The sequence below is a fragment of the Aulonocara stuartgranti genome (genome assembly GCF_965226115.1).
Source record: "Aulonocara stuartgranti genome assembly, chromosome: 9".
In the NCBI taxonomy this organism is placed as follows: Eukaryota; Metazoa; Chordata; class Actinopteri; order Cichliformes; family Cichlidae; genus Aulonocara; species Aulonocara stuartgranti.
This window is the reverse complement of record NC_138960.1, coordinates 8,182,960-8,209,712: the sequence shown is the minus strand read 5'-3', so window position 1 is coordinate 8,209,712 and position 26,753 is coordinate 8,182,960. Positions and strand designations below refer to the sequence as shown.

Sequence of the window (26,753 nt, the reverse complement as noted above, 5' to 3'; positions counted from 1 at the left end):
CAACTGTCCTTATAGTGATGAGGATGATGCTGATGGTGATTAAAGATGTGGACTTAATTGGAGTTACGGACTGAGTTAGTATTATACCGACACACTGTGTATGTGTGAGCGTGAGTGGGGCTGTCTTCTAGCGTTGACGTAGGCAACATAAGGGTCAAGTGAGTAAAATTAAGACGGTTAAACGAATGCGCGCGCCTTCAAAACAAAAAATATCAAAGCTTGTTTGTTTGTTTTTTGAATACGTAAAAAGACTTTGATGACGCATTGGGAAAACTTTTTAATTAGAGGAAGTGAAACTTTAATTGGAATGGTTAACAGGACATCTGTATCTTAGAAAGTACTAAGATACAGTACTAAGAAGGTCTAGATTTTACCCCAGATATTACAAAAATTTTAACCCCATATAAACAAAAAAAGAAAGAAAAGAAAATTAAAGACTTCTACCACCGTCTTTGTTTTTTGGAATTCCCCATTAATCTCCATTTACCAGAGAATTCTTACTCTTCTGTAAAGCTTTCGTCCTTCTCGAAAGGGGCTATAAAAATCTTTAACTTAAAAGTTATTGAAATTTTTTTCCTATTTTTGTTATATATACAATTATAAAATATAAAGATAATAAACAAAAAAATAAAAAGATTTGAATTTGATTTTATGTTGAAGGAGCTGGAACCGGAAACGCTCGGTGTGCCATTGTCCGCGATGCTGCTGCATTTTTTATTTATTTTTTTTAGGAACAGCGGCGGAGGACTGAGGATTTCACTCTTCGCTCGTCCCCTTCATTTAGTCCGCGGTAAAGAGGTCCGCCCAGGCAGTGTGCGGATACTGTCTCCCTCTCCAACTACCGAATATTTGGTTTTAAACATATATACTGCCGACATATTTCTCTGCAGAGAGGAATGAGCAGCAGGATAAATCTCCAGTGACTTTTCGGAGGAGAGAGTGGTCCCCGGTGCCAGCAGGGCAGATAGTTGCTGTCTGCCTGTGCCGCTGCTGCGGGCAGAGGACTACAAACGCTAGCTTACTTCTGCTTATGTCTCCTGTATGAAATAACAGCGCCAAGGTAAACTTCATTCGTTCATTTATTTCCTCTTTTTTCTTCTTTTTTCTTTATTTTTATAAACGTAACCAGCCCGGTTAAGTTTATACTGTCACTGTTACATTTTAATGGCAGGTATATAAAGTTTGTAACATTTTATTATTTTTCTCATCGCCCACGTTTTTTTTCACTGATACTTGAACCCGTTTGCAATAATCTAATCACGGGCATTGTGTTGTGGTTTAATTTGACATGACAGACATGCAGATTTAAAATGTAAAGATTCTGGCTGTTTATGGGGCATAGTTGTGGTTACTGGCCATGTGTCAGTGTGTTACATTGTCATTAATAGTCAAACTGAAGTGTACTAATGTGTTCGGTGTTGTGCCAGAAATCTGATCGTCAAAAAGTGATTTCCGGTATTTGCAAAAAAGTGATTAAATAATATTAAAATTAGATAGATGAGTTGTTGGCCTATGATATGCAAAACATGTGCTAAATGTATAATAATAGATGATATCATAATAAATGATATCATCTTCAGACACAAACAACATTCCTGTCACAAGGTAGAACATGCAATCAGTTTTTGGCAAAGTGACTAAAATGTATTCTTTATTTATCTAGTTAAAAAGTATCGTTGGCATTAAAAATGGCTTTTTAAAGAGAATTTGCAACAAATAAAACATAATAGTTCTACAAAGATATTTTAAGTGGCCACAAAGGTCTGAATTAGTTATAATGTAGGTACAATGTCACATAAAGTCATAACTTCCAAAACATTAATTTATTTATTTTATATAGAACCACTTTGTAAATACTGTTGACCTCAGTCTATTTACCAATATACGCAAAAAAACAAACAAACTGCTAAAAACCTAAAAACAGAGCTATAAGACTTTATAAGTGTTTACTGTCTGCTGCTTGTTGTTGCCCATGCAGTGCGTGATTGATAGGCTGAACAACTTCCATTTATTGAGTAACCCCCCAACCCCCCAGTCATTTAAAGGAGAGCTGGAGAGTGAAGGCCTTGTAAATAATATAGCCCACTGCACTGAAACCACCACTAGGTAAAGATCCTAGAAGTTTAATCAGGAAAATGGAGGCAGGAAGAGAGACAAGGATGGAGGGAGTTTGGAGGGGGGAGGGGGTAGAAGGCAATATGAAGGAGGGTGATGGGGCTGGAGGAAGGACAGTAAGGACATGGGGGAGGAATGCTAACTGAGGAGGAGGGTAAATGTAGGACAATGAGGGGAGTTGTAGCCAGTAGCCACCAGCTGAATAGATGTGACCTCAGGTTCCCTGGGGAGCAGCTGCTGGGGGGTGGGGGGCTCCCAGCTGATTTATAATGCCACTTAGACTCAGAGCCACACCCAGGCGTTTCTTCTGGATGTGTGATGTTTCCCATGAACGTGAGTGCGTTTGTTTCTTTGTTGGGGAGTGGCACACACGTTATGTGCGAACTTGTTACACTGAGATAGATGCGATCAATGTGTGTGTTTGTGTTGCTCTGTGAGACATAAGTGATGAATGTGTACAATTGCCCCCTGCGAGACATGCTTTGTGCCGTAGGGGAACATTTCAAGCGGAAAGATGTAACGTGGCACAAATAATTGCCTTTTAAAGCCATTCACCTCAATTGCCTGCACACGTGCCCATCCTACCTTGAGTTTGAAAGCGGGTCAACAACCTGATGAGCTCTGAAACAGCGAGACATTCACATGCGATCAGCCAGCACCAACCTCAGCAGTCTTTTCTATAACAAGTGCTCTCCAACCTTATGAGATTTAAAAATCCTATAAGAGCAACAATTTCTAAACAATATAATCACTTTGATTTGTTGCCTTTACTGGGTGCCATTCTCTTAGCGCACAGTTTTTTGGCACAAATACATTTGTTCACTCATATTTTCACCACATTGAACGCCAGTGCACCTCTAGCCCCTTTTCTTCCCTGTTCTTTTTTTAGATGGGGTGCCTCCTCTTTCTAAAATCAGCCCCGGAAACACCAGGGAGGTATGAAGCGGTTAACGCTGACCTCGGCTCTACAAGGTCTGCTGAGAAAATGAAGAATTTGTTCTGCTGGGAGTAAATGACAGCAGACATTTGCAGGGCTGTAAACTCTGTCATTCTTTGTTTATTATTGTGACAGCGTGAGTTTTTAACTGGAAGGCTCCGTGAGTTTGTGTAACTCACAAATAGAGGCAGTTTGTGTTTAGCAGGACAGAAAAATTACATGCGCTGTTTGCGCTGGGTTTCTTTGTCAGATAAGCAAATGTAAGGAAATGACAGGAAATGAGAGATGAGACAGCTATGGCGTGCAGTAAACATCCCCAACTGCACTCAAACTTGCAATTTTACAGCATTCCAAGTTTATTCCTTGTAATTTTAAAGAACATACTACGTCTTAGATTGCTGACATCTCACAGAGCAGCACGTTGGTACTTTAACTAATAATTGTTATTGACTGATCTGCAGGCATTTAACATGAGACTCTAAAGGTGTCATTTTAAATGTTAAAGCTCATGACAGTACAATTAGAACTGAACTGAACACCATTGCACGCTAGGAAAGTGTCTTCTCTATAAAAACAAAACAAAACATGGCACCACAGCTTTGGTTTGCAAATTTGAAGAAACAATAAGGCTTCTGGGACAGTGTCCTTTGAATAGATGAGACCAAAGCAGAGGTGTATGGCTGTAATGCAGAGCACCATGTGGCGAGAGCCAGTTTATCAGCACAAACACCTCATACCAACTATCAAGCATGGCCGTAAAGGAATGATGATTTGGGCTTGTTTTGCAGCTACAGCACTTGGGCACCTTGGAGTCATTGAGCTGACCATGAACGCCTATTTATAACATTTATAAGCATATTGCATTTTATAACTTTGGGGCCATCTGCCCAAAAGCCAAAATTGAAATAAAACTGGGTCCTGAAACACGACAGTGCTTCCAAGAGTCTACAATAAAGTGACTGAGTGTTGCAGTGGCCCAGTCGAAGTCCAGACGTCAATCCAACTGAAATGCTGCAATGGGACCTAAAGAGAGCTGTGCATGAACAAATACCCGTAAACCTCAATAAACTGTAGCAACGTAGGAAAGAAGAGAGCACCACAGCGATGCCAGAGACTGGCAGAAAACAATTCTTTCAACTTACTGCTGCTGAAGGTACAAGCTATTGAATTGTGGGCTGTACTTCATTTTTATACAAGCCCTCTAAATTTTGGCTTAAAAATGTGTTAAATAAATAATGGCACAGTATAATATGTGAAGTCTTTGTATTTACCTAATTTTAAGACACACTGGAAGGGTTGCACCAGAAGTGTTATTGCTGTGCCAGATATGCAGAGCCACCCACTGTGATGATCCATTGTGAATAAGGAAGCAGCCAAAAGAAATGTTTAACATAAAACCTTAAAATTAAAAGAGAGTCTACTTTTTTCTACCACAACAGTAGGAGATATTTAGGGGGTGCATTCTATTACAATATAATACAGCGGGTAACATCTGTTAAATGTATTGTATACAGAGGTTTTTGCAGGCTCTTAGCTACAGTTATTAAATAGTTAAACTGCTGACATCACAATCTGTCTTCGTGCTCAAGTCCTCTTTTGAGCAATAATCTCTCCCCATGTGTCTGTCTAAATCACATGTATGCATGAACACATAAAACAGGAACAATTTGAGCTGTGAAGTGTTTACTGCTCCAGTCTCTCCTGGAAGCAGAAGGGGAGGTCCTTCGCTTTTAGTGTAAAGTATGAAGCTCTAATGAAAGACATCTGAGTGTCTTTAATGAGCTGTGGTTTCGAGCAGGCTCTCCATAGAAAAACAGTTGAGGTGTCCATGGGTGGCCTCATGCAGTGAAACCAAATGTCAAAGTTTCTTTATTACATGTGTCCGTCCACATATCTGTAAAAAAAACATGTAATGTCAGATTGCTGGTACTGTAGTTTCTTCCCTTTGAGTGTGTTCTCTTTGATTACCACCATGTAGTCTACATTCATAGCCTTGATTAAAATACCTAAACAGCGGCTGAATGTCCAGATGAACAGGATCAACAAAACTTTACTGTTTTTCAATCTGTCTGAGAGAATGACATCATCTGTGATTGAGTTACTACTGGACAACTGCCTCACTCTAGTATTGCAAGTAAGTCACTGACAATCAACTAGCTTCACACCTCCAGAACTAACATGCTGTTGTGTGAGTCCTTGATATCACCCAGCTGCTTCCCCAGAGAGGATCTCATGGTTATAGCCAGACATACTCAAGCACCACCTTCTTTGACTGCAGCTGGCAATGTTGGTCCTTTTTCTGTAACAAAGAGAATGTCAATCTCTTGGAATTGCTGCAATTGTCACATCTAGTGCATAGACCTGGAGAATTGACCTATTTCTAGTCAGCAGTTGCCCAGATTACTGACTCTACTGGAGAAATAATGTTTATTCCTGTCTCCATCCCAACAGACAATTCATTAATCATTTCACAGCTGCAAATATTTATGGGAGACTGCAGGCTGCTGTCAGCCCAGGTTCTGCTCTGATTTTTGTAGAATTAAAAAATGCTTCAGCTGTCAGTTAATTTCCAGTCGCTCCCTTTGGCTCCAGTGCTGCTGTTGTTTAAAGCAGTTTCCAAGTTTGTTTAGCTTCTTGCACAGTTCCGATTACAGTGATGGACTGGTTTAGGTTTAGATCAGACACGCTTCATTCAGAAAGTCAATAAGCTGCTGTTCTGGCAGATCACAACCATTTCACCTCTTTGTAGTAAAGTAGCCTTTTCCTGGCTCTCGCTTGTCATTAACTTTCTTTGTTCTCCTATTTCCCACTGAACATCCATATATGTCATGCCTGGCTGGTTTCCAGGCATATTGATGCAGGCTTCTTGTACGTTCTTTAGCTTCCTGTGTTTTAGAGCAGGAAAGACAGAGTCAGCAAAGACAGGGAGTTTGGAAGGGCTTATTGTACAGCTGCTCCCAGCTCCACAGACTGAGCCCAAGGCTCACACTGTCACAGCAAGATAACCCCACAAGATTTCCACAGCCATCCTACAGTTTAGACTGGTGGTTGGTAGTGGTAAAAACTGGACCCTCTTGCCTTGTCTCACTCTGCTTTTATAGCATTGCTGTAAATGGTAAAACAGATGGCTCCTTAAAACTAAACAAAGCTTGTCTTCTGTCAAACAAATCTGCCTTACTTCAACAGCAATTCTTTTTTCAAGAATGCTACAGAATAAAGTGTGTCGTTACTTCTACAGAAACAAGTATTAAATTGGTTATATGTTTGTAGGCTCGAGGGAGATTTATGATTAACTTTGTGTCAAACCAAAGAGAGATTGGAGAGGCCAGGCAGGGAGGACGAGTCCAAAATAACGTTAGCATTGCACAGCTATTTTCAACACAGGGATAGAGCCCTGAAAAGCGATATGGTCTTGGCCCTCCACCAAAGGCTGTGGCTGGGTTTCGATTGTTTCTACTTAGCTACCATGCGAGGACGTGATGTGATGAGATACAAACCCAGTTTGATGTGCACTTTTCTTTTTAAGAAAAAAAGAAACCAGTCCTATGAAAGTGTTATAGATTATCTGAGTGGAAAAGTCCTTCAAATGCAGTATCCCTTCTCAGAAGTATATCTTTAGCCTCTGTCACACACAAGGAGAATGTTGGCAGGGCTCAAGAGAGCATGCGTGGCTAAGTGTTTTGTGTGAAAAGCTGCAGCAGAATTTTTAAGGCCAGCAACAGGCTCTCTGTCGAATCGCTGATAAAACTGTTTTTTAGGCTGTAGCTATTATCCTTATTACTCTATTAAACTATCACACTGTGCATAATTACAGGTCTCTCAGGGAAATATTCTGGAAAACTTTGACATTGCCTGAAACACTTTTTAACAGGATTCCTGATTAAGAAAACAACTAGACGGCTTCTACCGGTATTATGTAAATGAGCTATCACGTTTAATAGCCAAAATGTGAGCAGCTGTTGTTATATAATGGCACATCACTGCTTTAAGCGTCAGGAGTGACAGCACACTTTTTTTTAAAGGTGCTAGGGTTATAATGGCAAAAACAAATTCAAGGTTGGGTTTGCAGTGAAGCAGAAAGTGCATAAATACACATTTTTTCTTATTTACTCACTAAAGAAGATGCCTAAAATGCCACTGCCTGTAACTGTTAAGGTTTTTGAAATTATGTGCTCTCTATCTTATACAAATCACATTAGTGCATTTCACTAGCATTTAAAGCTAGCTAATTTGAATGGAATTCAGTGACTGTTGCTGATATATGGACTGCTTTTAGCTACAGAAAATAACTCTTTCAACGGCTTTGAATTAATAAGTAAAGGAACCTGACTTATACTTATAAGTCCGATACCAGCACTAATATCTGGTGATTTAAAAATCAGATATATCAGCTGATACTGTCTCACTTAGTGAGTATGATAATAAAGTTTAATATTGTTTTTAGGCACAATAGGTGGATTACTCATGTACTCTCTTCAGGCTCTGCCTGGCTCTGCTTGGATCAGATGCTGCTTGTCATTGTGTTTCAAATGTGCTCCCAACAGGGAAGCTGCAGAGACAAACTATGCAGCATCAATAACATGGTTGCAGGGTGTTTTTCTTCTCTGAATTTGAATCTCTTAATTTATAAATGTAGATAAGAAATTATTGTCAAATAGCTAATACTGGCCGTTATAGGTCAGGATCTTAGCAAATCTGCGCATCACTATTATGCCGCTACAGTTTTTATGTTACAGTTACTGGGTAATTGTTGCTTCTGTCAGTTTCCTAGTTGAATATTCAGTATGCATTTTATATTACATATTTTACCCATAATCAATGAAAAACTTGTTAGCCGCTCTTAGAACCCCTGGATCGTTTTCTCGCAATGGGAAAATAGAAATGGAAGCTGAATATTGACTGTATGTTTTTCAGACTAAAAATGGGAAAGAAAACTCACTGCTCATCCCGTCTCATGCCTTTCAGCCTCACTCTTCGGGCCAGTTATTTTTAGTGTTTTTTCCATTTCTGGAAGCTGTTTCGCTTGAGGAATCGCACAGAACTAACATGCTGATGTAACGTGGAAACTATGACATTTCTCAGCCGCTGTCACCTGGAGTGTTTTACTCTTTTCTTCTGTGCAAAAATTCACATCGACTACTAAATTGGATTGTCTGCACTTATCAATCCCCTTGAAACAAAGAAGCACCAAAAGATATTGTATTTTGTCTCATTAGTATTATTTAGCGCACAGAGGCCCTTTTAAGCCAAAAATTGGATGGTGAGTGGGAGCACTTTAAGTATCAGATCCTCGTGGTCTCAGAGGGCAGCCTGATTCATTACTTTTGAGAGGGTCCTCCGGATGATGGTGGGGGTGGATAGAGACACAGGCAGACACTGTTTGGTATTCTCCTTCAGTTCTGTCCGGCGGCTTGTACGTCTCAGAGCTCAGACATGTTCCCCACTCCGCTGTGTTTGAAGGGTATGTGGAGTCAAAGGGGCCACCGGCTTGGCTCCACTCACAGCGGAGGGAGTGAACTGAGCGATTGTGCCGGGGATATGAGGGAGGAGGGAGGCAGCGCAAGGGAGTGCGTTAGGGAAATGAGGGAGAGAAAATGGGAGGGATGGGAGTATAGGATGCCAAAGATATGCCACAGGCAACTCTGGAAACTGAACACATGTTGGAATGCTGGAATTAAATATCAACTAAAAACTCCAAGCTATCAGTGTCTATGAAATGTATCAGTCTTAAGCTGTGAAGACCTGTTAAAAGTTACGTAATTGTCATTACCAATTAAAGTTAATGACAGTAAAAGTACAGTAAAAGTGCAAATGGAGGAGAGAGGATTAGGAGATACATGAGCAGAAGTAAAGTCTGTGGGATCCTTTCCTTTGGACTTGAGGCTACCCTTTTTCCTTTGAGCTGTGGACCGCCCTTTCCTGTTTTTCCTTCTTTTCCATTCCCTCTTTTCACAAACTTAGAAGAACAGCCTTTCTGAGGGAACCAAGCACCCAGCCTTTAGCCACAAAGAGAGCTGTGACTCTGAGCAGCAACCAGTTCTTTGCAGCTCCACTGTATGGTTTACCGTGTCTCCCTGTTTCTCTCCCTTGACTCCAGTGGTCATTATTCATGGCAGTGCTTGCTGAAGTAAGTAGTCCTAAGTACTTGCAAATGCAGCTCAGCTTGAAGGGAAGTAAATCCAGTCTTTTAAAGTAGCTCAATTAATTTCTGCACCACAGATTTTCACGCAGGGATTCACCCCCCACTCACCTCAAGCTAATATCTGTTAACGTGATGTAAAAAAGTCATAAACAATATGTGCAGATGAGAAAAGTCGTGGAAAAATGGAAAAAGTGGGTTTGTAATCGGGTTTAATCAGGAAAATTGAGGCAGGAAGAGAGACAAGGATGGAGGGAGTTTGTTTATGCATCGTGGGTGTCACAACAGCTCACATTTCCCCAAAGTGCAGTAACAGTGTTATGGGTTACTATCCTGGTCAGGCAATGTTCAGGCTCTCTGGAATGCCTCAGCCCGTTTTAGTCACGCACCACAGCGTCTGCCATACATCACTTTCTCTTGCCAGCTGATAGAGCCTTCAGAAGCCTACGAAACGCTGGGCTGCCACTAGTCACAGTTCAGGTGTGTGTGAAGAGTTAAATTTCCATGTATGTATGCAGACGTCTGAGTGGGGGAGAGACAGGGAGTTAAAGTAACTGCTCTTTCTGCTGTAGTCAGGGAATTTATCTATATTACCCTTTCCATCTACTCACACATTAAAGCACACACATGTCATTACATTTGTTACGTAATAACACATTACCAAGTTTGATTCATATATTTTTCATAGTAAAAATTACCAGGTTGTTTGTGAAAGCATACTTCTAGGTGTACGGTCTTTTCGAACCTCATGAATTTTGCAAAGTTAGCGCAAAGAGAATTATAGATGATAACGTGTTCTTAGCATTAGTTTGCATGTTCATAAAATCCTGGTTCCAGCATCCTGGTGCCTGGAACCAGTTCTCCCACACACCAGTGCAGGATAACGACAGTGTGTTAAAAGCCTGGTTTCCTAGGAACTTATAAATAATAATATGTGCTGCCGTTTATTTGCACAGCTTCTGTCCTTGTGGGTATGCTTTTTACATTTCACCATATCAAAACATGTCTGAGTGAATAGTAATAGTAATTCTCAAACAATTTTATTAATTACAAAAATATGATTTGGTTTCTTCTTACAGCCTAACTGTGTTTCTCATCCTGTAGCAGCACCTGACAGATATAAGATTTTTAAGACCAATATCAATATGTTGTGATTTAAAAATCTGATATTCAGATATCCTAGTAAGTAGAGGACGGGGGGATGAATTTAAAATAAAAAAGAATGCTTGGACACTACTAGCATAATGGACAAGTTTTTTGACGGGGCTCCAAGACAAATGCAAAGCAGAGGTTGAAACAGTATCCCATGGTTGTCTATGTTTTTAAACCCATTTTGCACGGAGAGACATTTTTTGAAAAGAGGTAGTGGCTTTACACATACACCCATATGGGTGTGTGTAAAACTACAATCTCTTTCAAAAAACAGAAAAAACAACCATTATTTTACGCTTGGAGGATGTGTTTTTGCAGGGGGAGTGGGGGGGGGGGCATTTTATTGTAAAACAAAGGGGGGGCCTAACAAAAAAAGTTTGGGAACCACCGCGCTAACATTATACCAGCTAATGTTAGCTGTGACCTAGAAATCACATTTTCCCTTTCATAAACAATTTCAGTTTGTTTGAGTTTTGTCCGAAAGTGTCTGAAACCAACAATATAATTTCTACTTCAAAGACAGTTTCAGTAACACTGGCTTACTGACAGGAAAAGTTCATGATATCCTCAAGAATGCACCTCAGTATCGCAGAGCCATTGCAGGGGGGGCGCGGTATGAAAAGGGGAAAAAAAACGCTTGGACACTGCTAAGCCAAAGACTAGAAGCATGTCTTGGTGAAGCATATCTTCCCTTTGGTTTCACCTACACAAGTGCCAAGGTAGGTCTCCCCTGCATAATTGGGTCTCCCTTTATCGGAGCATGCGCTGGGCTGTTGAAATCACGGACAAACAGTATCCCACATTCTTGATTTTTAGTTCACAAACACTTGTTGTAATGACTAACTACTCCTGACATTTTGGAGATGTTAGCTCTTTATACAGTAAAGTTACGGTGGGATACAAATAATATCAGGCTGATCCTGCCACGATTTGTTCCCCCTGTCTAAGGCTATGTTCACACTGCAGGCAAAAGCGCATCAAATCCGATTTTTTTGACCCTATGCGACCCATATCCGATCATGGTGTGACAGCGTGAACAGCACAAATCCGATATTTTCAAATCCGATCTGGGTCACTTTCATATGTGGTCCTGAATCCGATACATATCCGATGTTTTAGAAAGCGACTGCTGTTTGAACGGTCATGTCGCATTAAATCCGTCTTTTACGTCACTGACACAAGACCGATGGAAATTATCAGCGCTGGAGAAGACATCACGAACGCTTCCTGGCCATCCAGTGTAGATGTAAGTGAAACTGTTGGGAAGACAACGCTGGAGAAACGTGAACATTTTATTTGTACTGTATAATCTGCAGATTCTGACAGAAATCTGCAACTATCCTTTGAAGCACCGCTCCTCTCTAAAACAGCAATAAGGATCATTATTAGGTGGTGGGAGGTTTGGAATCTTCTCTAACCCCCGTTCTCTGCGGCCTGCTGGAGCGGGGGGGCTAGGAGGAGGAGTTGGCCGTCCGACTGCGGTCTGGAGTGTGGGGCCTCCCTGCTGCTGCGGAGTCGGGGCAGTCTGCCTCTCCCCACCGCAGGGAAAAGGGTAACACCACCTGGGTCTGGGTGCAGTTACCCCCTCCAGGGGCAAGGGTACCTAGACCTGGTTCTTAGAGTACGCTTGGGGAGTGTGATCGTGTGTACAGCGTCTCTTTATGTTTGTCTCCACGTTGGTTGAGTGTGGAGTAAGTGCACATGAGAGCATGAGGGTGGGAATGGATGTTTGTATATGTGTGTGCCTGTATGTCTGTGTCTATATGTCAGGTTGGGTATCAGACGCCACCTCTCTGGGGACATCTCAGGCCCTCCAAGGTTTGGAGGCCTATCTCCCCCCACCACCACTTCCCCTGCCAGTGGCGGACTCCCTCAGGTGTCGGTGCGTTGGTGGTTCTTTGTGTCTGGGGATGGGCGTCCAGGTACACACCGGCTCACTCCTTGGCGGCCGCTTATCGGGGCCTGGAGCCTGGGGCTCGCTCGGGCCACTTCGGAGGTGGGGTGCCCCCGGCCTCTCGGCCTGGGGCTCGGTCACTCAGGCACGGCTGGCTGCCGGCGGAGCTCACGGGCGCGTCACTGCAACCCCCCCTGGCTTCTGCTCCGCGGCTGCTGAGTGAGCCCTCATCTGGGACTCTCCTCAGCTCTTTCTGGGACAGTGGCGCGGCTGCCCCTCTGTTGGTCTTTCTTGGTCTCTTGTGTTCTGGGGGCCTCTGGATGTCTGGAGTTTTGATCTCCTCCATACCTGCTTCATGCCCTGGAGGACGGGGCTGTGGCCCCCCCACACCCTCTAGCAGATCATTACATGAAGGAACCTTTTAAAAAAACAAGCGCGTCCATGCTCACAGGTGTACAAACGGGTGATCACACCCACAAACTACACCCTTTTTGGCTCCTACCTCAAAGCACACTGTGTTCTGTTGATCTTATGTGCTGCACAATAATGTTTAACATTTAGTATTTACTGTCATATTCCCATATATCATTGTGATGCTGTTTATTCTATTACTCTTGTTCTCTTCTGCTTGTTTTCTTTTTTCTTTCTCAACAGGTGATCCAGGTGATTGATATATGCATTTTTTTTCTGCTCATTCTGTTGGTTTTTGTCTTTTGCCCTTCTCCCCCGTCCCTCTTCTCAGCTGTTTCTCTTTCCCTCTTTCTTTCTCCCCTTCTTTCCCCCAGTCAAGTCTGTCCCGTATTCAGCAAGTGAAAATAAAATAAACAATAAAAGGTGAATCAAATGGACCATTATGGCAAGGCTGGGATGGTCAATTTGGTAAAGTAAATCCGTTGGGCATCTTTCTTTGCCTTTAGACAATAATTCTGATGGCAAAAGAGCCAAACGGGACAGGCAAAAGAAAAAAAAAAGGATCATTATTAGGTTATCTACATTATTATGTAAATAACAAAATAACTTAAAGCAAAAATTGGGAAACGTGAAGTCCGAAGTCTTTATATTAAGGGCCATCAGTCAAACAATATTGTTTGCTCTGGGTCTAAACAGAGCGCGTTGTGTGTGACGCCTTCTTTTGCGCATGCGGGCCGCTTTGAGCGTTCACACTAGAGCGCGTTTGCTGTCGCATTTTATTTGTAGTGTGAACAAGCAGACAAAAAAATCGGATTTGATCAAAAAATCGGAATTGAGCATTAAGACCTGCAGTGTGAACGTAGCCTAAATCACGGACAAACAGTATCTCACAGCTGTTTATGTTTTTAAACCCATTTTGCACAGAGAGGCATTTTTTGAAAAGTGTATTGATAGCAATGTTGAATATTATTACACAGGAAAAAAAAACAACTACACGTAAAATAATCACACCGTGACGCCTCTGCCTTTCTAAATGGAGGGACAGTAACTGCGTGTGTGTATGTAAGCCTGTAAAAACTGAAGATAGATTAACATTTTGTCTCTATCTGCTATTCTGCAATTCATCTCATGTAAACAATAACGTGGCGCACAGTGTGATGTGAAAAAAGGCACATACCTTTGACGTTGTGTGACGAACTCTGTATTCCTCGTCCACACGTAAACGCAAAGAAGGAGTTTTAAAAAATCTCAGTTTTCGGTGATTCGAAACGCCGTTTACGTGTGGACGAAACAGCTGCATTTTCAAAAATACCTGTGTAGGTGTGGACGCAGCATAAAAGAGTTAGTAGTTTATTTTATTACTACCTGTAATTTATTGCAGATTACTTGTATTTGCTTAATTGCTTACTAAATGTTTGAGGTGTGAAATAAACCGCAATGGAGCAAAATATGGGTGTGTGTGGTTGGAGGATGTGTGCGCGTGCGGGGGGGGGGCATCTTGGCTGCTTTCAGACCCATGAAACATAAGCATTTCCCTAAAAAAATGTTGTGTAGTTTTTTGTTTTCTTATATTTACTCTGCTCAACTCTGCTTGGATCAGCTGACTGCCAGCAAGAAAAGTAAAGAGTAGTTGAAGGGTGTCTCTCCCATTTCTTTACCTGTTAAATTTTCATTTATCAGCAGTTACGCATGCAGACACCAATAGACCAGATGGCTAATATCAGCTGATAAATTGGTCTGATTGCATTCTACGCTGAATTTTATCATTTATGAATTGCATAAACTGCATTTCTGAAATGCAAACAGACAGATTACAGTTGAGTTTAAACATTCATGCTTATATAATAAACAACTTTCCACCAAGTATGTCCTACCTTATCAGTGGTGGGTTTTTGCTTTCGAAGTAATCGTTTTTCTACCTTTTTATTTTACTAAAACATATAACAGTGTGTGAGGAAAATATTGACAAGTTATTTAGTTGATTTAGAAGTCTGGGAAGTCTGACGTTTCTGGATGACCTGTTCCTGAACCTTCCTTGGGCTGCTCTCAGTCTTCAGCTCTATATCCTACTGTAGTTATTTACTAAGCATTCCTCTGTACAGCTGCAAAGCTTCATGGGATTGAAGACAGCATGGTTATTTTTCTAACTTGACACCTGAAAAGAGTCTTATTGCCATTGTTTTTATTTGACTGCAAACAAGAAACATACACAGAAATATCATGTTTGTGAACCTCTTTGATTTTAAGATCAGGATTTTCACCTGAGTCACTTCTTTATCCTGTATACTGACTACACATAAACCAATCATTCGCAACATTTAAAGCTGGGTCATAGATCTGTATTCTACCATAGAAGATGCTATGGGATCTTTTTATTCTATTAAATGTCCAGCTCCAACACCAACTAGAACATGCTGCCCATGCCCAGCAGTGCCAAGCCAGCTGATCTAATCTGGGGGGCTGTAGACAGGCCGTCTGTCCCTCTGTGTCTGGATAAACGCACACACACATTGACACAAGTGCTTAGGAATGCATCAGTCAACACAGTGAACACTGAACATCAGAGCTTCCTTTAGCACAGTGTGAGGGAATGCAGTCTTTTATTGCAGCCTCCATGAATAGCCAGCAGCAGCCAGTAGTCTAAATAAGTTAAAATCAAAGTTTTGTGACTTTACCGCTGTCTGTCTGTCAGTCTGTCTGTATCTTAATATAATCATCGGTTATGCAGAATTTATAGTGACACAGAGGCATAAAAACGAAACACTGTGAAAACAGTAAAAAAAAAAACATAAAACGTAAAATACATAAAAATAAAGCCTGTAAACTCGAACTCAGCTGTTTTTAGCTAGGCTATGAGCTCGTGCCTACTTATTTGGGCATTAGCATGTTTGTTGCTAAAATAAGTTGTTGAGCATTTTAGCAGCTTTGAGCTATCTGTGATAAAATATGTCCACACACAGCAACTAGCCAACCAAATGGCCTGCAGTCAGACAGGGATCAATGTACACGACGACAGAGGGGATGACTCTAGGGAGCTGATGCTATTTACAGTAAAAGGAATTGTGGGAGAGAAATAAATAATAGGTACAGTCCAAGCTAAGGATGAGTTGATGTAATCTTGTGTGTGTGCGTGAGTGAAAGTGGTTTGATTTAAATGAGCGGCCTGTTACCCTATGACAATCTGAGAATAGCCAAGCACGCTATAACAGGATAATTTATTACCTCCAATTATAACCAAGCTATTTGCAGGTTTAATCTCTCATCTCTTGGACACTCGTTCTCACTCTTGTGGACCTTTTTATCCAGGGATATTATTAATTCAGACACTCAGGCCACCAAGCACACCAGATCCTGTTATTGGAAATAAAGGCACAGTCAAAATGGCATTGTGCTTTTCAAAACAGCAGTCGCTCTGTTTATGTCAAGACCAGAACACCTTGATGTATATATTTTTTCCCCTTGTGTGTTTTTCAGATGGACCTGAAGGTGATCTTGATATCTCTGTTGTTAGGAGTCTTTTGCTACTGTAATCCTCAGAAAGGTAAGATTTTCCTCTTGATATTTCCGTAGCATCCTTCATGTGTCCCAATTATATCATTTTGTTGATGTCAGCTCGTATAGTAAACATGCAGTTTATTTTGATGAGTCCCACTGTGGCGAGGGAGGGTTAATGATGTTGCTGAGCAGAGCTCCACTTCAGCATCAGGGCATAGAGGATAATGGAAAAAATGGAATTATCCGTCTCTGTCTCCCATTACCATTGAGACGCGGAGTGTTGCAGAGGAACCGATTTGTAAGCGCGCAGGCGGGGGCTTAACAGGACTGCTTATTTTGCAGCGACTGCGCTATACCTCTCCTCCCTCTGACTCTGCTCTCTCTTCTCTCTTTGTTTTCCATCTAGAGGGGAACGAGTGCATCAGTGCCAATGCCAAACACTGTGGGGAATGCATCCAGGCTGGAGCCAAATGTGGCTGGTGTGAACAGGAAGTACGTGAACTGAAGTGGTCAGCTGTTTTCACTGCTGCGGAAGTGAAAACAGCTGTTAAGCCTAACATTATGTTTTATGTTAGGCTTATACTCTTTGTTATCTTTGAAACATCGATAGATTCGTCAATTCCCAAAGAGAAGGGTGGCATTTTTAGCAATCTTTTATATCAATGATATACAGAGGAGCAAGAAGCCAGTATTTTACACTCATCCAATTTACAAAGACTGCTCCTACCTAGGAGCGCAGGGTAGGCTATAGTTTGTTATACTTTTCTAGTCTCCACTCGCTCTCTCCAAAGTGATCATTTGGCTTGTTGTACATTGTAGAACATCCTTGTTTACACATAACAAAGATGCCTACATATGAACAGATTTTAACTTGTTAAACTGACAGACTGCTCCTTTAATTCTCTCTGTGCTGCTGCTCTTAGAACTTCCTGAAACAGGGTGAAGCCTTGTCAACCCGTTGTGATGAGGTAGAGTCTTTAAAAGACAGGGGTTGTAATGATTCGCAAATTCAGAATCCAACCGGCAAGAAGTGGATCATCACAAACAAGCGTGTGACCAATCGCAAAAAGGTTACTGGGGTCGAAACCAATAAACCAAAGCCAGAGGAAATCACTCAGATCCAGCCCCAGAAACTCAGACTCAACCTTCGATCTGGTGAGAACACATTTTATACTGTTACTGGAAGTGCGTCCAGGCTGGAGCAACCTCAGTTTTATTTAAACTTTAAATGTGATCTCTTTATGTAGGTCAGCCCCAGTCTTTTGACTTGAAGTTCAAACGAGCTGAAGATTATCCCATTGACCTGTACTACTTGATGGACCTGTCCTACTCAATGAAGGATGATCTGGAGAATGTCAAGAACCTGGGAACCAGTCTCATGTTGGAGATGAAAAAGATCACCAGTGACTTTCATATAGGTGGGGATTATCAATAACACCTGTTTAATTTTCTCACTATAAAATGTAATTACACAAGTAAAGAAAGACTTTTATAACTGCACAAATATACATTTGTAGCCCCCCTCAAAATTATAAAAATAAATAGATAGACAGTTTAGAGGTATACTCTTAAAGCAATTTTGAGGTTGGATGAAGTTCTTTTCAATTCAATTCAATTCTCATTTAAAAACAAGCAAAAAAAACAAACAACTAATCATATGCAGGATTAAAAGATAATCAGGCCGTTGTGCCTCACACCTAACCCCACAGTTACAGACATACGCATTGTCAAAGCAAACATCTAGTTTAGTTTAGTTTAAAATTTATTTTGCAGGTTTTGGTTCGTTTGTGGAGAAGACGGTCATGCCTTACATCAGCACCACTCCATCCAAGCTGCTAAACCCATGCACAGGGGACCAGAACTGCACCAGCCCCTTCAGCTACAAGAATGTCTTGAGTCTGACCAGTGACGGCAATATGTTCAACTCTCTGGTGGGCAAGCAGCAAATCTCAGGAAACCTGGACTCTCCAGAGGGGGGCTTTGACGCCATCATGCAAGTGGCTGTTTGCGGGGTAAGCATCAAGAAAAGGAAAGTGATCCTGTGGGAAATTTTCACTCTCAAGTAATTTTCCAGTCATTATGGGGCTTGCTTGGAGGGATATAGTGCCAGTAAAAGTGTTTAGATGTAGTGTCAAAAAGGTATTTTATGAGTGCTTGGTGTTTACAAGGAGATTTGTGGATGTAGTCAAAAGTTCATGTGTCACATATTAAGCTGTTCTGGTAATTACTTAATATATTTTCTTTTTTATTTATCAGAAGGAAATTGGCTGGAGGAATGTTACGCGTCTGCTGGTGTTCTCCACTGATGCCGGTTTCCACTTTGCTGGAGATGGCAAACTGGGAGGCATTGTACTGCCTAATGATGGAAAATGTCACTTGGAGGACAATGTGTACACAATGAGCCACTATTATGTAAGTAGTTCCTTTGTGCTTTGGTTGTTTTGTACAGGTTAGCTGTGTTGATTTTGTAAATATGGCTTTTTCTCTTCCTTGGTCTTTTTAAGGATTATCCCTCAATTGCTCACCTGGTCCAGAAGCTAAGCGACAACAACATTCAGACTATCTTTGCAGTCACAGAGGAGTTTCAGCCTGTGTACCAAGTTAGTTCTTCTTCTTGTTATCCCTGTGATACTCATTCACGTCTTTCTTCATTGTCATTTTTTAAGCATGCATGTGTTTGTCCAGTGCAACAAAAACATCTGCAAAAAGCTTAGCCATCTGCTAAGTTAAGACTACCATCCCCTTGAAGTTCTCATTATTTCTTGCTAACAAGCTGTTGCTTTTTAGGTCCACCTTTCGAAGTGTGAACACCCATCAAAGCAATAGTTGAAATTTGTGTGATCAGAATCTGCAATAAAATGGTTAAAATATTATTTTGTGGGCTGTAGTGTAAGTTGAAACAACTTGTGTCTCTTTCTGAGGCCACGAGATTAATAGAGTTCTGAAGTTTTGCTCTGAACATGCCTCTTCCTCCACAGGAACTGAAAAATCTGATACCAAAGTCTGCAGTGGGTACACTGTCTGCCAACTCCAGCAATGTAATCAACCTCATCATAGACGCTTACAATGTAAGTACATTGTTGAGATTTTTTGCTGTTAGCATAATGTCATAAAACTTTGATCAAGTTATCATTTCCTCATATGAACTCTGTTAAAATCTTGTAGCGATTACTGAGCTGGAACATTCCTTTTTTGTACTTGTATTCTCATTTAACCTACAGCCATGCCTTTGTGTGTTGTACTCTGTCAAAACAAAGCTACCAGATGAAATTCCAAAGCAGGAAAAAACCTTCATGTTGTTATGTTTTTGGTTTTTGGCAGTCTCTCTCATCTGAAGTTATTCTAGACAACAGCAAGCTCCCAGAGGGAGTGGAGATAGAATACAAATCACAGTGTAAGAACGGAGTGGTTAACGACAAGGACGATGGACGAAAGTGCTCCAATATCTCAATTGGAGATGAGGTGGGAAATACAGAATAACTTCTTGTTGTTGCAGTTCACAGTTCATATTTTCCATTTCAGTTTTCACACCATTCTTCTCTCATTTAGGCTTTCTTTCTTATTCCATTACTCAGGTCAACTTTAACATCACTGTGACATCTAAGGGCTGTCCAAATGAAGGCAAGAGTGAGACCATCAAGATAAAGCCCCTGGGATTCACAGAGGAGGTGGAGATTATCCTCAACTTCATCTGTGACTGTCAATGCCAGAATAACGATGTTGTTAAAAAAAGCGAAAAGTGCTCCTTAAATGGGACCTTTGAGTGTGGAGCGTGCAGGTAAGCCTTTAATTCAAAAGATATTTTGCTGAAAAATGCCATCGTTCACTTCTCGCCTTCGCATGTACTTGGACTTCTTTTAAAATGCATCACAACCTCCCCTTTATTGTCTCAGGTGTTTTGAAGGCCGTGTGGGTAGAAATTGCGAATGCAGCAGCAACGACATGGCTACAGACGACATGGATCAGACCTGCCGTAAAGACAACAGCACGGACATCTGCAGCAACAACGGAGAATGCGTGTGCGGCACATGCGAGTGCAAGAAGAGACCCAACCCAGAGGAAAGGTACAGCGGCCAGTTCTGCGAGTGTGACAACTTCAACTGTGATCGCTCTGAAAACAAACTGTGTGGAGGTGAGTGTGTCAATGTTACAGATTATATCTGTGGCTTCATTTAAGTGTTTAGGCCATTTACAGTATTTAATCACAATTTTCCTTTTTTAACTTTTTTCCTTAGGGAATGGACGATGTGTGTGCAGGGAGTGTATCTGCGACCCCATGTGGAGCGGTAGAGCCTGTGACTGTTCTCTGGACAACAGCACATGTTTGGCCACCAACAAGCAGATCTGTAACGGCAGAGGAAGATGTGAGTGTGGCGTTTGCAAGTGCACAGACCCCAAGTTCCAGGGTCCCACATGTGAAACCTGCCCTACCTGTCCAGGAGTCTGCGCTGAACACAAGTAAGTCTGATGTGTAGAAATAGTTCTGGTTTTGCATATATTTCATAGATGACAAGTTGTGTAAAATGTAAATAAAACCAGCATGCAATGATTTACAAACCCATATTTTATTTACTATAGAAAAGAAAAATATGTCTGATGTTTAAAAGAATATACTTATAAATCACAAGGCATCACAAGGTAATTAAAGGCTCAATTGGGAGTGCTGACAAGATACTGTAGTGATTGGTGCAGATATCTACAGCTTTACTACGGCTGTGAGTGCATGCTCACTAAAATTATTGCAAACCTCTACTGTGTGCATGCATTAAAATAATAGGTGATTGGCATGTGTGTTCCTGTTCAGCTGCTGAACACTTCTCTTTAAGTGTTTGCTCTCATAATGTCTCTGTACTATGCAAGTACATGTACGTAAATCAGCTTTGAGTAAAATCTGACTGCATATCCACTGCAAATAAGAACTTAGTAATAGCTGATCTGTCATATATTCATTGCTAATAATAACATGTCAACATATAACAAAAAAAATAACAAAAAAAAAGAAAATTATCAAAAATCTAAATAAAATATAGAAATAAGGCTACGTTAACTGACTCCATGACAACAAGGAGGTAGATGGGCTGCTGCAGTTGTTTCTTTTTTGTTGTCACGTGGCAAATCTAACTGAGTGTTTACTAACAACACTCCTTGTCCTTTCCAGACTGTGTGTCCAGTGCCGGGCGTTTGGCACCGGTGAGAAGATGAAAACATGCAAAGAGGAGTGCAGCTACTTTAACCTGATTACAGTGAAGGACAGGAACAAGCTGCCGCAGCCCAATGACTACCCTTACCCCGTGATGCACTGCAAGGAGAGGGATGCCAATGACTGCTGGTTCTACTATACCTACGCTGTCAACGACACGGAAAGGGAAGTCCATGTGGTCGACAAGCTGGGTAAGGAGAGGGCTGGGCTCACTGGGAACAGGGTGTGGAAGGTTTCTGTTACAGAAAAAGCTAATTACAGGGGCCATGGTGGTTGGCTTACAAAAATAGAGCTTTTGTTTACTCACATATAGCTGTGTGATGGTATGTTACTCCCATGGTGTTATTGCTGCACTGCGATTTCAAGCTGCCTGCTGAACCCTGCTCTTTTTCAGACTGCCCCTCCGGTCCTGACATCATCCCCATTGTGGCCGGCGTGGTCGCAGGCATTGTCCTCATTGGCTTAGCCCTGCTGCTGATCTGGAAGCTGCTGATGATCATCCACGACAGAAGAGAGTTCGCCAAGTTTGAAAAGGAGAAGATGAACGCCAAATGGGACACGGTGAGTGCCTGGAACAGGAAGTGGCTCTGTGAAAGACGAGCAGGATAAATGTTTTTGATTGTTTTAGTTTTGGTTTTTTTGGATGAGGTTAGTAAGTTAAATGTGGAAAACAGGTGTCGGTTGGCTGCTCAGCAACAGCAGCCGCTGTCAGAGAATTAAGTTGCGAAGATCATTGTTGTTTTTTAGCAACGGACGAGATTTGCAGACTTTTCGAAATCATTATGAAGTATCTTGTTCTCACTCTCCACCGTCCCACAGCTGCACACACAGACTGTATTTGTTGCTTTTGAGCGGAGCTCAAAATAAAGAGGGAAAAATGTTGAAGACTGTGTGGACTTTTTTGGGAATGCTATGCACTCTGAGCATAGCTGGACTTTTTCTGGGGAGTAGCCACAACTCCTCCCCTCCCTGCTTCTTCCACATCATCTGCCAATATCTATATAACAAAAATCTGGATTTCAGCATAATTCCATGTGCAGTAATATTCCCCCATCTAGTGGCAGGAGTTTGTCAAACCTGCAGTGAATAATGGGGTTGATGGTGCAGATGTCTCTAATCAGCAGCAGTAAAGCTGCTCTGCATTTTGGGGTCTTTCTTATTCCCACAGGCAGCGTGGCCTAAAGCTCCACATCCCTGTAATATTGAAAAATAAGAGTGCATGTAATCCTGCTCCCTGACAAGATAAAAGGAAGACGTCTGTGTCAAATATCATACCCAGATGCTTTGTTTGATTTGTTTTTATCTTCATCCTATAATTTTTAGGTATCTATCATCAGTTATGATCTATATATATATATATATATATATTGTGTATATTGACATGATACAGTTGTATTTAAGCTGCAACAACACTTACATTCAGTACAGGTCTTTAGGTGCAATTGACAACGAAAATAAACATCACGGGTGCCCTTCATGTTTTTCTGTAAATGTTTTAATCTGATGGCAAGTTCTTTTTATCCTTTTATTTGAGAGGTGGGAAACTGCCAGACAGGGAGGGGAGGATTAAATGCTTCAGCACCTTCAGCACCTTCCGGTTAACCAAAAGCAAAAAGACAAGAAAGACTGCAAGTGAACAAGTGAATCATAGATGAGCTATGTTAGGAAAAATGCTTTGGTGGCTCATTGCTTAATAAGAGCTTCCAGCTAAATTCCTTCTATTTCACATGCTGTCTTTTCTTCTGTCACCGCACCTGATTCCTGCTTTTTCATTTTATCTCGCCTTTTGTATTTTTTTCTCTCCTGTACTGTCACTCTTTGTTTCCTCATTCATCTCTGCCCTGTGCTCATCTGCACCCATAGCAAGAGAACCCCATATACAAGAGTCCCATCAATCAGTTCCAGAACCCAAACTATGGACGTAAAGCTGCTGTTCTTTAAGTTTGTATTTCTTTTACTTTCCACTTGGTTTTCCCTGCACGGGCTGTTTATGTGTGTGCTGTGATCTCTCTCTCTCTCACCTGTCTTTTTAAAGACCTACAGACTCTGCAGCTACATTAAGAGTAGATTAATGAAGACTGCATGAACAGGCTGTGACAAGCAAAGTTGCTTGGTGATTTTTACCTTCTGGTGTTTAGTATGTGGTCACAAAAGCATGTCTGTTTGCAAAGTGTGATACAACAAAAACTGAAACTAAATTCTGTGAATATCCCAAGTTGTTGTATATTTAATCATAACCGGTGTTTTTGGAAGAATAACACACACACACACACAAACATGCATGGTTTGATTGAGTTTTAGAATTTGACCAAATTTCAACTTTTCTTTTCCAGGGTGAAAATCCAATCTACAAAAGCGCCGTGACGACTGTGGTCAATCCCAAATATGAAGGCAAATGTTAGCTCCACAGTTCAGCTCTGCTATCAAGTATCCGACAGCCGCAGCCTTTACCGTAGCTTTGAGTTCTGACAGGAGCGTGCGGAGGAATTTATGTGCATTTTTTTTTCCTATTTGCTTTATCATTACAGTGTATACATTTGCCCACTGATTCAGTATTTTTACTAACACTTGATGATATGATTTTTATGCATTTGTTGTATTTTAGATGTACAGTATGTGTATATACTTTTAAGTTGCGTATTAGTTCTCCTGCCGCTGGACTGGTACGGGCAGAGGACTTGGCTTTTTTTTTAGCAACACAGCGTAGACGCCATGGATAATATAACACGTGCACAACACTCCTTCAGCTTCTGTCTGTCTCTACTCGTCTGACTCTGTCTGCACTGACCTCCTGTGAGTTTCTGTATGTTTGCTGACAGGGCCTGAGTTTAATATGTAAATTCTTGGCCATATCAGGACAGTATGCCGGTGTGTATATATCGAAAACAACTGCAATAGGAAGTACTGAGTAATGTTGAGCATTCGACTTAGATTAGGCTATTGCACAGTCTATTATACAGTATATATTATATTGAGTGCGGCGTAAGAACATCTAGTGATTCAAATATCATTAAAGGGAATGCATACCACTTGTTCAGATTTTGAAAATGTGGTGGTAATGAACAATCAATGGATTTTTATTACTATAAAATAAATTACTGCTTAACTAATGAGATATGATTGTATATGGTAAATGAAGTAACTTTGACACTCATTCTCAGGTCCTTTGCTGTCTTCTTTTCAAGTACACCAAACGCATGTCCTGTCAGTGAACTGGTGAAGTTGCCCATTTGATCCGATCGTGCTGGTTTGTTTTTGAGACTGTGAGGCTGAAACTGTCTTTGAAACGTCACATGAAGAACCTCTGAAATGTTTCCCAAACCCAAATGCCTCTGATACCACACTCAAGCCTTTTACAGTATTATTTTCAAAGTGCCTTTTATCTCAGTATCATGTTCTCCCACAGTGCTGTTTATGACTTATTTATTAAATAATGGACAAAAAAAAGTGTATTTTCTTTCTTTCAGGTGTTTCATTTGTGGAAGGGCTGTAAATACTGTTAGGTTCATAAAGTTTGTGGACGATAATTCAGTTTTTTTTAAGTTTGCATGTGTAAGCAATCACAGCAGAGTGTAAATGAAACAGTCAAGTCAATATGTGATGGAAGCGCAGACTTTCAGCTTTTCAGCTTGCATGAACTGTTTAGGAATTATGGACATTTTTATGCACAATCACAAAATTTCAGAGTCAAAAGTAATTGGGGAGTTGATTGAGAAGTATCAATCAACTGTGTTTTCTAATTAGTTTTTATTTTATTTCTTTTTTTTTTTATTTCAATTCAGTTTAGTTTCACAAAGGTTTGATATTTCTTCTATATTTTTATTTGAGTTTAGTTTTCCAAGTTCACAGTATCGTTTCAGTTAGTTTGAATTATTTTCCAAAATTCGAATTATCCCATCAGCTGCAAGCATCATGGGATAGGCACCAGTTTAGCTCGGGTGTGAGCATTTGACCATATGCAATATAGCCGGAGAGCAATAGGCCTGGGTTCCGGTTTGACCCATGGCTCTTTGCTTCATGTCTTCCATTTCTCTCTCCCCACTTTCCTCTCTGTCTTCACTGTCCATATTCAATAAACCCCCCCAAAAAATATCTTGTATTCGTATCCTCCTAAGACCTGAACACTTTCATTGCAAGCATTTTTAATTTATCTTTGAGCCGTGAGCTGAAGAACAGCATGTCAGGGGAGGAGACTTTGATACATGTTGACTTCTCAGAAAACTACAGCTGTAAATACAGTTCTCAAGTTCAGGCAGTCCACTTTGGGGCTTCACATCAGCAGGCCATCCTTCATACTTGTGTGTTTTATGTTGGTGGACTCTCAGTGCCTGTGTGCTTTAGCACCATCTCCCCCAGTAGACATAAAGGCCCTCCAGCAATATGGCAGCACCTAAATCCTGTACTAGATTACCTTCAAGGCCAACATCCACAAGTGTCTGTGCTGCACCTTTTAAGCGACGGAGCCTGTACGCAATACAAACAACCAAGAAACTTCTACCTTTTCACTACAGAACTGGACAGAAGAGGATTCAAGGCTGGCTCTTGGAATTTTTTCGAGGCTCGTAATGGAAAAGGAGCACCAGATGGTGTCGGGGGAGCCTTAAAAAGAGCAGCTGACATGATGGGGCATGACATCCCAGATGCAGAAGAGTTATTCAGGGCCTTTTCTGAAACAAACACAAGTGTGAAACTGTTCTTTGTGAAAAGTGAAGATGTTGAGGAAGCTATGAAGAAAATGCCAAAGCAGATACCAGCTGTTCCTGGAACCATGAGAATTCACCAGGTCATTACTGGAGCTCCAGGAGAACTGATGGTTTGTGATGTAAGCTGCATGTTTAACTGCAGGTGCTGCAACACCAAGTGTTTCACTTTTGGCCAGAAGATAGAAACAGCTGTATCACAGGCAGGCAGTGGGGGGAATCCAGAAAAAGAAATCCAGTGGGAAAGTCCAGAGCTGATTGGTAAATGGTGTATCCTCAGATATGATGATGATTTGTAAGTATGTATGTAAATAGCAAAGTTGCTATTTGGGCTGATTAGGAACTGATGAATGTAAAAACAAAGAATTGCGTGATTTTTTTTTTTTTTATTACCTTATTTTTGTTTCTGAGAAAAATGAGATCCACATATGAGGATTCACTTTAAATTTCGATAGAACAGTGGCAGTATAACGCCCTCATAAGTGGATATCAGATCCTTGTAGAGCAAAATTTAGCATTTTGGTCTATACAACCCAAAATGTGATTTCCACATATGTGGACGCCAGGTCCTAGGAGGTTAAAAAAAGGCTGATGGAGTATAGTTGACTGTTTTGACTAAAGACAAAATAAAATTGTATTTGGTATTCTACATAGGTGTAATTACCTTTTGCCATTGTCGAGCTAGTTATGGACCTGACCATAAGAGGACC

The 26,753-nt window shown here is 41.1% G+C and overlaps 1 protein-coding gene across 1 annotated transcript; it reads left to right on the top strand.

The window, feature by feature from the left end:
• The first annotated feature begins 719 nt into the window (after nucleotides 1–719).
• itgb1a (integrin, beta 1a) lies at nucleotides 720–24,789 on the top strand. Its single transcript, XM_082546413.1, has 16 exons — nucleotides 720–1,060; nucleotides 16,123–16,189; nucleotides 16,550–16,635; nucleotides 17,067–17,298; nucleotides 17,391–17,561; nucleotides 17,917–18,155; nucleotides 18,400–18,555; nucleotides 18,648–18,743; nucleotides 19,122–19,211; nucleotides 19,465–19,605; nucleotides 19,719–19,921; nucleotides 20,037–20,275; nucleotides 20,379–20,601; nucleotides 21,302–21,534; nucleotides 21,738–21,904; nucleotides 23,677–24,789. Exons 2-16 carry the CDS (start codon nucleotides 16,123–16,125, stop codon nucleotides 23,743–23,745), a joined length of 2,412 nt encoding a protein of 803 aa, XP_082402539.1. The 5' UTR covers nucleotides 720–1,060; the 3' UTR covers nucleotides 23,746–24,789.
• Nucleotides 24,790–26,753: the final 1,964 nt, after the last annotated feature.

Coding starts and splice junctions, on each gene's coding strand:
- itgb1a (XM_082546413.1), top strand. CDS start 16,123: ATGGACCTGAAGGTGATCTTGATATCTCTGTTGTTAGGAGTCTTTTGC. Junction 18,744..19,121: donor AGTTTCAGCCTGTGTACCAA/GTTAGTTCTTCT, acceptor CTTCCTCCACAG/GAACTGAAAAATCTGATACC. Junction 20,276..20,378: donor TGAAAACAAACTGTGTGGAG/GTGAGTGTGTCA, acceptor TTTTTTCCTTAG/GGAATGGACGATGTGTGTGC.